Source organism: Myotis brandtii, unplaced genomic scaffold, assembly GCF_000412655.1.
Source record: "Myotis brandtii unplaced genomic scaffold, ASM41265v1 scaffold378, whole genome shotgun sequence".
In the NCBI taxonomy this organism is placed as follows: Eukaryota; Metazoa; Chordata; class Mammalia; order Chiroptera; family Vespertilionidae; genus Myotis; species Myotis brandtii.
In genome coordinates this window covers 1,348,709-1,361,083 of record NW_005364521.1, presented here as the reverse complement: position 1 = coordinate 1,361,083, position 12,375 = coordinate 1,348,709, and the positions used below count along the sequence as shown (strand labels likewise).

Below are 12,375 nucleotides of genomic sequence, written 5' to 3'. Positions count from 1 at the left end.
CATCCCATTATAGAGAATTCCTTGAATCTCATGGGTAAACTCACTGCATTTTCCTGCTTCCCCATGTCCTGTAAGTAACCTCACTGTACCAGGCAGCCAGGCCCTATCCCCACCCCAGAAGCACTGCCTTCATTCCTTCTTGGATGTGGTTTTTCTAAGTGTAACACCTTCTGTCACTTGCTTGGGTGCCTTGCAGGGGTGATATGAAATTTATAAGGACTCTCTGCTCCTAACAAGCCTTAGATCACCCCCGGCAAAGCCCTGGAGGGCAGAGATCACCTGACCCAAATCTCTGCCGCAAAGAATACCTTCTGCTTTTCCTTTGCTATGCGGTTGGCTCCTTTCCCTCTCTCCACCATTCCCAAGTGAATCTCATTCTCTCGCCAGCCTGAGGCTACAGTGAAGCATGGCTAATTCCAGAAGAATCATTCTTGGTATGTCTCTTTTAAGAAAAATCCATTCCTGGCTTCTTTGGGCTGACTAGTGCCCAGATTTCTCACTTATTCTTTTCTCTTTCTTGACATTCACCAACCAACTACCCTGGGTTAGGCTCCTCACCCAGCTGACCCTCAGGGGCACCCTTCCCACCTCTCCTGAAAACCCACTGTGTTTCTCCCCCTGTCCTCCCACCCCCACTCCTAACAACAGCCAGGTGGCCTGAGCTTGCTCCGGGCTCAGCATTTCTTTTCTCACCCACTCTCCACGGCCTACATGCTCAAACGTGTGACAGAACTTTCTTTCCAAACCAGGACATTGTGTGTTTTTCCTTCCTTTCTTTTATTTTGTGAAATTTCAATCCCCGGCGCCTGCAGGGTTCCTGACCTTCACCACTTGCTCAGAGAGCTGGTCTTCCCTTCTCTGGAGCAGATGGTCTCGCCCACGTTTCCTGTACGGGGCGGTAGAAAGCACCAGTCTCTTTTCCTTAATCTTCTGGACAGACATGCTTGGTTTACTATTTCTAAACCCATTTTCTTATTCTTCTGACACAAGTCAACCGGGGTTTGAGTTGAGGTTATTATTCTTCTCCTCTTTATTGCTGTCAATAAATCTTAGACTCACTTCTCCAGTGTTAAGATCTTCCTGTCATCTTCTGGCAAAATGAAGGAGAGAACATTAGGGAAAGACAGGACTGGGCAGCTGGGCCTGGGGGAGAGCCGAGGCTTGCTGTTGTCTCCCAGGCCAGTTCTCCATCTCTGTTTTCCCCACAAACCAATCCACATCCTCTTTATACATCAAGGTGAGGGGGCTGCCAGGTCTCTCCTGTGTGGAGGGGAAGGGACCCAGTGACCCTTTCGCCCTGCACCATCAAGACGGGGTTTGGACTCGTAGCCTGCATGGCTGACACATCCTGGCCTCAGCCTGGCCCCCCCAATACTATTTCCTGCCCCAGGAGGAGGGGTATGACCAGGAGACGTAGGAGGGGCTGTCGTGTTGAGGAGCCTCGGGAGGGGCATGTGTGGCCCTGTGGCTACAGAGAACTGCCCTGTGAGAGAGACTTCCTGCACCTTTCTGCCGTGCAGGTCCCACAGCAGGGCCCTCTGGAGCCTTAAGCACACACTGTGTGTTCATACCCTGCCCTGGACACAGCCCTGCCTTAACTTCCAGGTGACCTGGCTAAGAGTACACGATAGGCAGGGCCATTTTGTTAACCATTCTAGCTCCCCCAGGACATACACTAGCTAAGTGTGAGCACAGCTTCTCTCGACCTGCCTGACATTTTAGCTGTCATTGTCCTCCTGAGGAAGCCAGCATGCACACGAACCTGCTCACCTCGAGTTCTGGAATTCCATTCATTTCCGGAAGCAGAAGTGACTAGTTGCGGAGAGCCAAAGGCCTAGGCTAGGAGGGAGGAATTTCTGGACAGCTCCTTTTATGGACTGAGTTGTGTTCTGGGAGTCAGAGCAAGAGTGAATGTTGTGTGTGTGTACAAAGTCAGTGCGTTAATCATGCTTAACAAGGGGAGCTAATATGGAGACATGTGAGCTCACTTGTGCATCATGAAAACACAGGAGCAATGTGTGGTAAATATAAGGAAACAGTTTAATATAGTGCAGAGTTTTAGAATGCATGTGGTCCTTCAGTGGGCCCAAGGGCTGCTACTGGGAGAGGGAGACTGAAGAGATAGGCTTGGACCTCTCCCCCTATTCAATTAAGACAGTTCTGTTCTATATGTTAAATACTCATAGGAACTGTTTTCTTAAAAGAAAGAAAAAGATTAGGATTCTACTATAGAGGAAGGAGGGAGGGAGGAATGGAGAGAAGAAAGGAAGGGAGGGAGGGAGGGAAGGAAAGAGGGAGGAAAGGGAGCAGGGAGGGGATAGAAGGAAGGGAAGGAGGAAGGGAGGGAGGGAGGAGAAGGTAGGGGAAGGGAGGGGAGGGAATAGAAAGAAGGGAGGGAGGGAGGCAGGCAGAATTGAAAAGGTGGAAGAAGGGCTATCTCCCAGGCAGTACGAGGTCTGGGAGAGGCTAGTGTCTGGTTTTGACTTCATGAGGGTGGGAAAGTTGTTTCACTTGCTGAGGCCTCAGCTTTCTCCCAGGAGAGAATGGTGGTGTTGGAACCACGCCCCCCTGGTGCCCTGCAATGCAGTTTGAGGATTAGAGATCCCGTGTGCAAATGTGCTACATCAGCACAGGCAGTGATTGTTTCATGCTTTTTCTCTTCCTTCCCCATGAGAAAGTCTTGTGGGGAGCATTCTCTCTCTTCCCGTGGGGACATCTGAGAGCTCGACCTGTGGAAGGAGCAGCAGTGTCCTGGCCGCCACATTTGGTCATGCAGGTTGGGCACTGCACAGGGGTGCTCAGCCAAGAGGGCAGGAGGGAGGCGGCTCTGGCTCGTGCTCTATATGCCACAGCCCCAGTCCAGGAAGGAAGGGGGGCGTTCTCTGAATTGCACTACAGCACGTTGGGGCTCGCAGAGGCCCTGCAGTGACATGCATCCTCTTCCTACGGAGGCAGGGAAAAGAGAGCCAAGGACGAGTTTCCAGTTCTCCTCCTCATGGCTTGCCAGTCCTAGAGTGCTCTGGGCTGTCCTGGGAGGCGGGCCAGACACCATTGTGCAGACCTCTCGCAGCCCCTTCCAGAGGTGGCAGCTTGCTCCCTGCTTCCTCTCACCTACCCCACAGAAGCCCTCCTAGCTCAGCAGTTCCTGGTGTGAACTAGCTCAGTAGCCCCTGATTAAACTGGAAAGTGCTGCTCTCCTGAGAGATTATTTGCCCTGTCCAATTGGCAAAAACTCAGAAGGCTGACGCCTTTCCATGGGCAGGGCTGGGGGAAAAAGAAGCATTCTCCTGGGTTGCTAGTAGGAGTGTAAACTGTGCAGCCCCAGTGGAGAGAAAGTCGATATGGCAAAGTGAGTGAAAGTGAAGGGTGGTGGGTGGTCATTATTTCAATTTTACAACATTCCTCTAGGTTTGAACATTTACAGAATCAGTTGCAGGGGGAACTCTAAACTTGCTGTGTTGAGGAGGTCCCATCTGCCTGCTCCAGTTCAGCCTGGCCTGGGTCCTCTCTTCTGCCATCTGCATGGTCCCCGCCTCCTTATCATCACCCCTGTTTCCTCACAGGTGAAGACCCCCTTGTGGATGATCAAAATGAACGAGATATCAATTCCGTCGCTGGTGTTTTAAAACTGTATTTCCGAGGACTGGAAAACCCACTCTTTCCTAAGGAAAGATTTCAAGATTTGATATCTACTATTAGTAAGTATTTCCCAGGTGGGATGATCATTTTCTTGAGAAATCTTTATTGAGATTGCACTATGGGCTCATCACTGTGCTAGGTACACAGGGGGGACACTGTGAAAGAAGCAGTATGGCTCTTGTCCTCATAGAGCTTAAAACCTAGTTGTAGAAATAACAAGGTGGATTATAATGCAAGAGTTCGTGGGCATGGTACACCCCTGGGTATGGAAGGAGCTCAGAAGAGAAGAGAGGAAGACTTAGTATCCAGATCTTAGCTGAGAGTGATATGCATAGTGCAAGAGGCTGGAAGGGTGCAATGGAGCAAGAGGGGGAAGACCTTGAATGCCTTGCAAGGATTCCAGAGATTTTCCCTTTGGGAAATGGAGAGCCATGGAGGGTTGGGGAGTTCAGGTCAGCAATATGTCGAACAAGGGAAGTGCTGAAAATAAGTTGACTAGCATCTTCCTCTGACTCGCTAGCCATCAGAGTCCTCCTGGACTGATATGTCTGTGGATGAAGTGAGGAGTCCTGTCCAGGAGCTTGAAGTAAGGGCGCCTTCACTGCAAGATGCCAAAGCCCAAGGCAACTTTTTGGAATTATTTTTTTAAAAACTTTTAATATTAGAATATAGGAATTTTAGTATTTTGTAATAAACTCTTTAATATGATCGATAGAAAATTAGCCCACTGGGGATGCTTCTCACAGTGCTCTGAGAGAGATTTGCAGCCAAGCATGTGTCTCAGGAGGTGGTGACAGCTGCCTTGTGTAAAGGACCCTCTCCCCTGCCCCCTGCCCTCCACACTACTTGCTGCTCATCTTTCCAGACCCACTTCAAGCTCCAATTCAGCTCTCGGATATTCCAGGCCACAAAGGTCCCACCTTGTCTGAGCCCTGTGTCCCTTGCTCAGCCAGTGTTTCCAGTTCCCAAGCAAGGCCCTCAGCAGACAAGGTCGTTGACCTCCGGAACAAGCTCCTGGCATTGGATAAGTTGAATCACACCCGGAATCAGACAGTGAGAAAGAATGTCCCTTCTTAGTTTCTTCCCAAACCCTATGATTATTGACATCAAGGAGAACACCTCATGGGTCAATCTCCCTTCTACACAGAGAGACAGAATTTAGTCTCAGGAACTTTTGTAGAGAACCATGTCTACATATAACTTAGTAATATTGCTTTGCTTACATTGTATCTATTTTTATGTTACCTTCTAATTGTGGTAAGTGATCCAGGTTTCTCACTTATAGAGTGAGGTCAAGTCTCCTTTTTAAATAAATATTTTAAAGAAAAAAATTAATAAATAATAGTGGAGGTGATACTAGGGCACAGTGACTAGAAGCTGAGGATGTGGAGCAGCAGCGGATCAGTAAAGGTACAAGGGCCTTAACTTTGTGGGAAGACTTCGGTGAGGTTCCCTGGAGCCAGACCTTGGTAGTCTGCAGTGTGCCCGACAGGGAAGAGAGATCTACAGTGTGTGCAAAGGCCCAGGGACAGCCAGGTCCTTTGTGAGAGGGAGATGGTGGATAAAGTGGCCTGGCACAGAGTTTCTCAATGGGGAACTGTTGGCAGTGAGGGTAGAGCAGTACCTTGTGTGTTACCTACACTCAGGACACTTAGCACCTTGCCCCTGAATCCCAAATGCCGGTAGCACCCTCCAGTCTCTGACAACCTCAAAGAATGCCTCATATCTTTGTAAATTCCCCTAGAGGTACACTACTTATTTGAGAAGCGTAGCTCTAAATCATCCTCAGGTACTTTTCGAAGGGGCAGTGACTAGGAGATGGGTCATGCAAGGTTGGTTGAAGCCCTATCATAAAGAGCCTTGGATGCAGAGGAGAAACAGAAGAAGTGTTTTAGAAGAAGCATGTTGACAGATGTGGAGGCTGGAGGGAGGAGCTATATGAGAAAAAAAAAAGTGTTTTCTGAAAAAGAAACTGACATGGATTTGTGTATCAGCCCTGCAGATGAACGTCAGAGCTTCAGCAGCTCACTCTCCTGAATGCCAGCTTTCCCTTTCCACAAGGCAAAGTCCGCAAAGCACTTTTCTCTCCTTATCAAGCCCAATTTGCTGCTCCCATCCCTGGCCTGACTGATAAAAATACCAGTGTCTGTCTCCTAGGATTGACCTGAAAACAGAGGTCAGAGACGAGATCCCAAGCACCTGCCAGGCTCTTTGGCCAATATATAGTTTGAGAGACGGTTATTTATTCAACACATTTCCTGAATACCTACTATGTGCCACCTTATGTTGTAGCTGGTGTTTATAAAGAGTTTAATGAAACATGGGCTACCTGTATCCATCAGGACTCGTGGGTTACAGGCGACAGAAACTCAACTTCTACTGGCTTAATCCATCAAAGGGAATGTCTTGGCTCACGTTCCTGAAAGTTAGGCCCCGCTGGATGCATATTTCACTTGGCATCAGCAGGAATATGTCCCCTTGTCTCCATGCTGTCTTCACTTTCAGGCAGGGTCTTCTTCCCTGGAGTCCCTCAGCTGCTTCACGCTTCCCTCGACCCAGTTTCAAGAGAGTGCCTCTCTCTAGGTTTCTCCAGTCCAAAGCCCCAAGGATCAACTGCTATTGGTTCTGATTAGGTCGTGTACCCCTCCCTAGACCTACCCAGGGGCCAAGAGAATATGATGCTTTGATTGGCCAGGCCAGGGTCACATTTCAGTCCCCAGAACTGAGTAGAACGGGCTCCCCTGAAATGATCTAGGAGGTGGGACTCGCAAATGTTGACTGCTTGGCTCTCTGAGGATGACGGACAACCTGAAAGCCCCTTTATGTTGCAGAACTGGAGAGCCCAGCTGAGAGGGTGCACCAGATCCAACAAATCCTCATCACCCTTCCCCGCGTGGTCATCGTGGTCATGAGATATCTCTTCGCTTTCCTCAACCAGTGAGTTGTCCAGCCAGGGGCGGGGGGTGAGGGGGGCACGCCCCTTTTGGACTCAGGGAGTCCTGAGACCTTTGCAGGTACAGCTGTTCTTAGAACATGGAACCTTCCCAGATTTGAGTGGAGCCTTCAAGAGAAAGAAATCACAGGGGGAGGCTTCGCCTTTCCCAGGTGACCTGTGGGTGCCTCCTCTCTTACAGCCTCTCGCAGTACAGTGACGAAAACATGATGGATCCCTACAACCTGGCCATCTGCTTCGGGCCCACCCTCATGCACATTCCTGATGGGCAGGACCCTGTGTCCTGCCAGGCACACGTCAATGAAGTCATCAAAACCATCATCATCCATCATGAAGCCATCTTTCCCAGCCCCCGGGAGCTAGAAGGACCCGTGTATGAAAAATGCATGGCTGGAGGGGAAGAATATTGGTAAGATTCCATTCCTCTTCATATTATTATCCCATTCCTCTTAATACTATTATTATCATGTTGTTACTGTTGAATGGCAACAGTAAGAAACCCTTTAATTTTCTTACTGCTTTATAGTCTGTACTCTCATTTGAGCTTCACAGCAGCCTGACATGAGATAGATGCATCAGTCTAGACTCTATTGATTTATAAGGGACAGGAATAGAACTCAAAGTGGTTTAAACTAAATGGGATTTATTGGTTTACTTAAAAAGTCTGGATCATGGCGTCAGGTATAGCTAGATCCAGGGGTTCGACTGTTATCATCAGGACTCGGTCCTGCCATCCTCAGCCTGTGGCTCCTCTTTCTTCCATGTTGGCCTCATTCTCAGGCAGCCTTTTTCCTGGTGGTTTCAAGAAGGCGTCGGTAACTCCAGATTTAGAGCCCATTCTCTCAGCATCCCCAGTGGAAAAAGAGCACCTCCTTCCCAAATGTTCCAACACAAGCCCAAGAATGGTGTCTCCTTGCTGGGGCTTGAGGCTGGTGAACTAATCACATTGGTTAGCAGATCCAATGCTGTCCTTGGCCAGGTGAGTTGTAAGTCCATCTCAGGCAGCAGGGAAGTGGATAATCTCCACCTCAAACTCACGAACTGAGAGAGTGACACTCCCTGCCATTGTCCCCGTCCACCAGGAGGTCTCTTTTCCAGCAAAGTGAATCCAGTCTTTGAGAGCTCCACACCAGGTCAAGAGTTGCTAGTTGGGCACTTACACTGGGTCAGGGGAGAAATATGTCAGAATCTTATCAAAATCAGGGCTGACTACTTTCCCCAGGCTGAGACCTTAAATGTAAGACGGGAAATTTTTTTTTAATGTGGAAAAGACAGAAGGGGAGAAATATGTCAGAATCTTATCAAAATCAGGGCCGACTACCTTCCCCAGGCTGAGACCTTAAATGTGGTAAGACAGGAAATTTTTTTTTAATGTGGAAAAGACAGGAGATTCAGAACACTGGCTGACAGAGACCAGTCAAAGGGTTGGCACTCTTTCTTTATCCCCAACCCAGGACAATACACAGCTGTATATTTAGCATTGCCTGCACTGCTCTGAGCCAGGTGCCTGCAGGAATTTGTCTTTTGATTGTCAAAGCATTCCTGGATTCTTGAATCGCTTTAGTTCTGAAGGCATATTTGGGCAACTGCTTCAAAGAAGGGAGCTGTTCCAGCCCATTTCCCCATTACACTTCCCTGCACAGAAAGATGGGCCCTGGTATTATCTAATTGCAGCTCTCTAATCTCCTGCGAGGCCCCAGGAGCAAGTCTGTCCCTGTTCTGTTACAGATACATTGAAGAACCAGCAAGCAGACTTTTTGGACAGAGAAGCTTTTCAAGTTTTTGTACCATTACCAGTTCTTTATTAATGTTCTGGGAAGGGTCCTTAAAAAGATTGTACTGTGCTTATCAAAGAGCAATATGCAATCACCATACTTTTCTTAATCTCATTCGCATCCCATGAGAAAGGAAAACTGTCAATTACATGGTAATTTTGGAGACATTTTCAAATCCCCAAAGGGGGATTTGGCTGAGGGTCTCATCACAGTGGACAACATTCACTGATTCAACAAATGGTTACTGAACATATGTCCTGGCTCAGGCCCTGGGAAGGGGGGTGGAGGACGGGGAGGAATGTGCCCTAAACAGGATTAACCCCTGATGCAGGCAGCTCTGGTGGAGGAGGGAATAGGCAGTTCCAGAAGTAGGGTCCCCTGAGCCAATATAGGGAGGTCAGGAAATGCCTCCTGAAGGAGACAGGGACTTAACTGAGACCTACAGACCTACAGGCAGCCAGGTGAGGAGCAGGCAAAGAATGCTCTAAACACGGAACATTCAATAACATGGAAAGCAGCTCTGTGTTTCCACAGTGTTTCCCGTGACCAGGAGGTGGTGAGGGAGGACCCTCTGTGGGACAGCAGGGGCTGAGTTAGGAGAGGTCTTAAGCCTTGTGCAGAGTCTGGGCCTTATCCAGGAGGCAACAGAGAGTTTTTCCTAATAAAAATCTATATTCCTTTAAATGGTATTGCCAGTGTCACCTACTCTGAGAAGCCTTCCCTGACCACCCTATATAGGTCCCCTCTGCTGTTCTTGTCTCTGTTCATTTGTTCCTACATAAAGCATTTCCACTTGCAGTTTATTTCCTGGCCCATGAGGGTGGGTCTGTGTCCATCTGACCCATCAATGCATCCCTTGTATCTAGCACAGTGTCAGGCATATATGAGGACTCAATCAATGGCTCAGTAAAAAAAAAAAACTGACTGACCAGCTGTGTGAATGAACCTTGGCTTAATCTTGTGAGAGGGAATCAGCTGGTGAAATTATGCCAGTGCGTTAAGGACTAAATTTGACCGGCCTGGATTCCCTCTGTCAGCCTGTCCATCATGGGTGCTGGCCTGCTCACACCACCTGGGCTGGTCTGGGCTTTTGCACACAGCATCCTAAGGCAGCACTGAGGACCCCTGCTTGTGAGCGTCACCCCACCTTGCTGGGTGTGTCATTTCTCGCATAAGACAGGGAGCAGGGCTAAATGAATGACTCCCAGTACTTCCAAAAGTCCTTTCTACCCTGTGGTTCTTCTAAGGAGAAAAGCCAGGGTTTTGCCACTGCCCTCTGGATCTTACAGAAGACCTTGGTATTGACAACCTTTACCAAGAAAACAGCCCAACCAATTCCAGGGCTGCGTCATCTGGGGAAGATTATACAGGGAAGCTTCTCGACCAGGAGTCTGAATGGTTTTCTCTTAGGAAGGAAGGTCCATGGGTGGTCAGATGGAAAAGAAGGGACCGAGTGGGCCTGGGCCTGGGCCTGATCTGGTCAAGGCCCAGAGGTGGACTGGGCTGGTGCCTGAGGGAGGCTAAGGGCAGCGTGAGGGTACAAAGCCCCCCAACGAGTCCCCTTTCCATGTTTCTTTGCAGTGATAGCCCACACAGTGAGCCGGGGACCATTGATGAAGTTGACCATGACAATGGCACTGAACCTCACACCAGTGATGAAGGTGAGTGGAGGGAAATCTGGGACCAAGGAACCCACTCGGGGCCTCTTATGCTGGCCCAGGACTGCTCAACACTGGGCCGGCCACAGAACCCCTCCCGCTTTGCAAGTCAGCACGTCGTCCCCAGAATAGATGGGGACTCGGAAAGACCTCGGAGGCTTGTGCGTTCCATGGATCACATTCCTACCTGGCTGCCTCGTCCCTCTCTGTGTCCTTGTTGATCCAAGTGCAAATCCTAAGTGACAAGAGTTTCCTAAGTAGGAAGCATGCTTTGTCCCTCCGTTCCTCCCCAACCAGGGATCTGTTCTGTGCCCAGCTGTGCTAGGACTTGGGGCATATCGATGAACTAGACATGGATCACTGGGACCTGCAGTCTCATCACCTGACAGGTTGGGAGCAGCTCCCCACGATGCAGAGTGATAATGCCAGACTGCAACTGCGCCCCCAGAGCGGTGGGTGCCTGAATACAAAGCCTAACAGGACCGGCCCAGGGAAGTGGAGGGAAGGAGGGAAAGGCCAGGCTGGCTTCTGACGGCTCACCGGGCCCTTCCACCATTCTAGACAAGGAGAAGAGAGTCAGGTTAGTCTCGCGGGAGCCTGGACTGTGCAGATAAGCAACGTGGATAATACAGGCCCAGGGCCACACGTCCATTAGGCACAGCAGGCACAGTAGGCACAGTGTCCTGGGCCCACAACACTTGAAAATGTTCTAATTTCTTTTAAAGTAAGAAGAAAAATATGAATATAGTCCAGCCTGGACTACATTTATCTTTATGCCAATACAGTTGTAAATATAATTTTAACTTTTTGTTAATGGAGGAAGAGACCTGTCAGGGCCAGCCTGACAGGTTGAACCGGGCTGAGGTAGGGAGGTGGGAATTGAGAAAAGAAAGAAAGACAGGAGAGCGGGATCGGGAGGACTGCAGCTCAATCGAGGAACTGCAGTAAGTTTATTAACCACACAATGCTTTTTATACACAAGACACTGAATAGGAGGTCTGTCAAGAGGAATGTATTCTTTGTTCCTCTTAATCTCTAAGGGAGAGATAGAGCAGAAGGACAAATTCTCGGTACAGCAAATCTCAGTAAATAGTTACAGACTTCTTGGTAAGCCATGAAAGGCTGTTCTCATTCTACAAAGGTTGCTCTCATTCTACTGATAACCGCCATCCAAACAAGTCTGGGAAAACTGTGGGTAAGGGTTCCAGCCTTGCTAGCCCTTCAGGTGCAAGGACCATGTCAGCTTACACCCGGTCTCCAACAGAGACCCATGCAAAAACAAGTGCAGAGTGCCTGTGAGAGTCATAGCACAGCCACTATAGACCAAGCACAGCCCTCCTGCCTCCCTGAGAGAGTTTTGCTTTTTTATAAATCACTATTTAGCGTTTCTCTTACTGACCTTGTGTTTCTATTGTGGGACATTTGGGTTTTGTTCCAAGCACAAAGGGAAGCCTTCCGAGGGATTTGAACAAGAGAGTTTCATGATCTAATTTATGATTTTTAATTGAATTCATTGGGCTGACATTGATTAATAAAATTATACAGGTTTCAGGTATTGTGTGTTTACCACCCCAAGTCTATTCTCCTTCCAACACCATTTATCCCCTTTTCCTTCTTCTAACTCTCCCCTCCCTTCTTCACCCTGGCAATCACCATACAGTTGCCTATGTCCATGAGTCTTTCTTTTTTTCCTTTGCTTAATCCCTTCACCTTTTTCACCTAGCCCCCAACCCTCTCCCCTCTGACAGCTGTTCTCTGTATCCAGGAATCTGTCTCCATTTTGTTTGTTAGTTTACTTTGTTCATTAGATTCCATATATAAGTGAAATAATATGGTACTTGTCTTTCCCTGGCTGGCTTGTTTCACTTTGCATAATACTCTCCAGGTCTGGCTGCTATGGGGAGAAACGGCTCCCCACGCAAGAATGAAAGCCAGGAAGGCAGGTAGAGGGACAACGGTGGCAGGGGAGGTGGTGAGACTGGTCAGACTCAGGGGATAGCTGCAAGGGGCTGCTGATGGGTGAGATGTGGGACTCTGAAGAGCAACTGCAAGGCTTTGGCCTGAGCCAGTGAGCAAGGTGGTTCTATTTGCTAACTGGGGAAGATGAGAGAATTCACTACGTTTGGTGAGGGGTGTGTGGGAGAATGGTGCAAGGGAGAATAACATACTTTATTTCGGTATTATAGACCCAAATAATGGCTTTCTTAATAACTGGTAGCTGCTATTACTGTTCCCACCACACACACTTACATAATGACATCTGTACACGTGTTCACGCTCAGCTGGGGCTCAGCTCGGCTCCTCCCATTTTCTTCTTTTCTTTCTCTTTCATTTTCCATTCCTCCCCCGC

The 12,375-nt window shown here is 48.7% G+C and overlaps 1 protein-coding gene across 2 annotated transcripts in view; it reads left to right on the top strand.

Moving 5' to 3' along the window:
* Positions 1 to 12,375, top strand: part of SRGAP3 (SLIT-ROBO Rho GTPase activating protein 3) — a 231,422-nt gene that overhangs the window by 205,673 nt on the left and 13,374 nt on the right. For both annotated transcript variants that reach the window (XM_014544690.1, XM_014544691.1), the window contains 4 exons: positions 3,564 to 3,698; positions 6,471 to 6,576; positions 6,774 to 7,001; positions 9,949 to 10,028. In XM_014544690.1, coding sequence (XP_014400176.1) covers positions 3,564 to 3,698; positions 6,471 to 6,576; positions 6,774 to 7,001; positions 9,949 to 10,028 — 549 coding nt within the window. The remainder of the gene's footprint in view (positions 1 to 3,563; positions 3,699 to 6,470; positions 6,577 to 6,773; positions 7,002 to 9,948; positions 10,029 to 12,375) is intronic.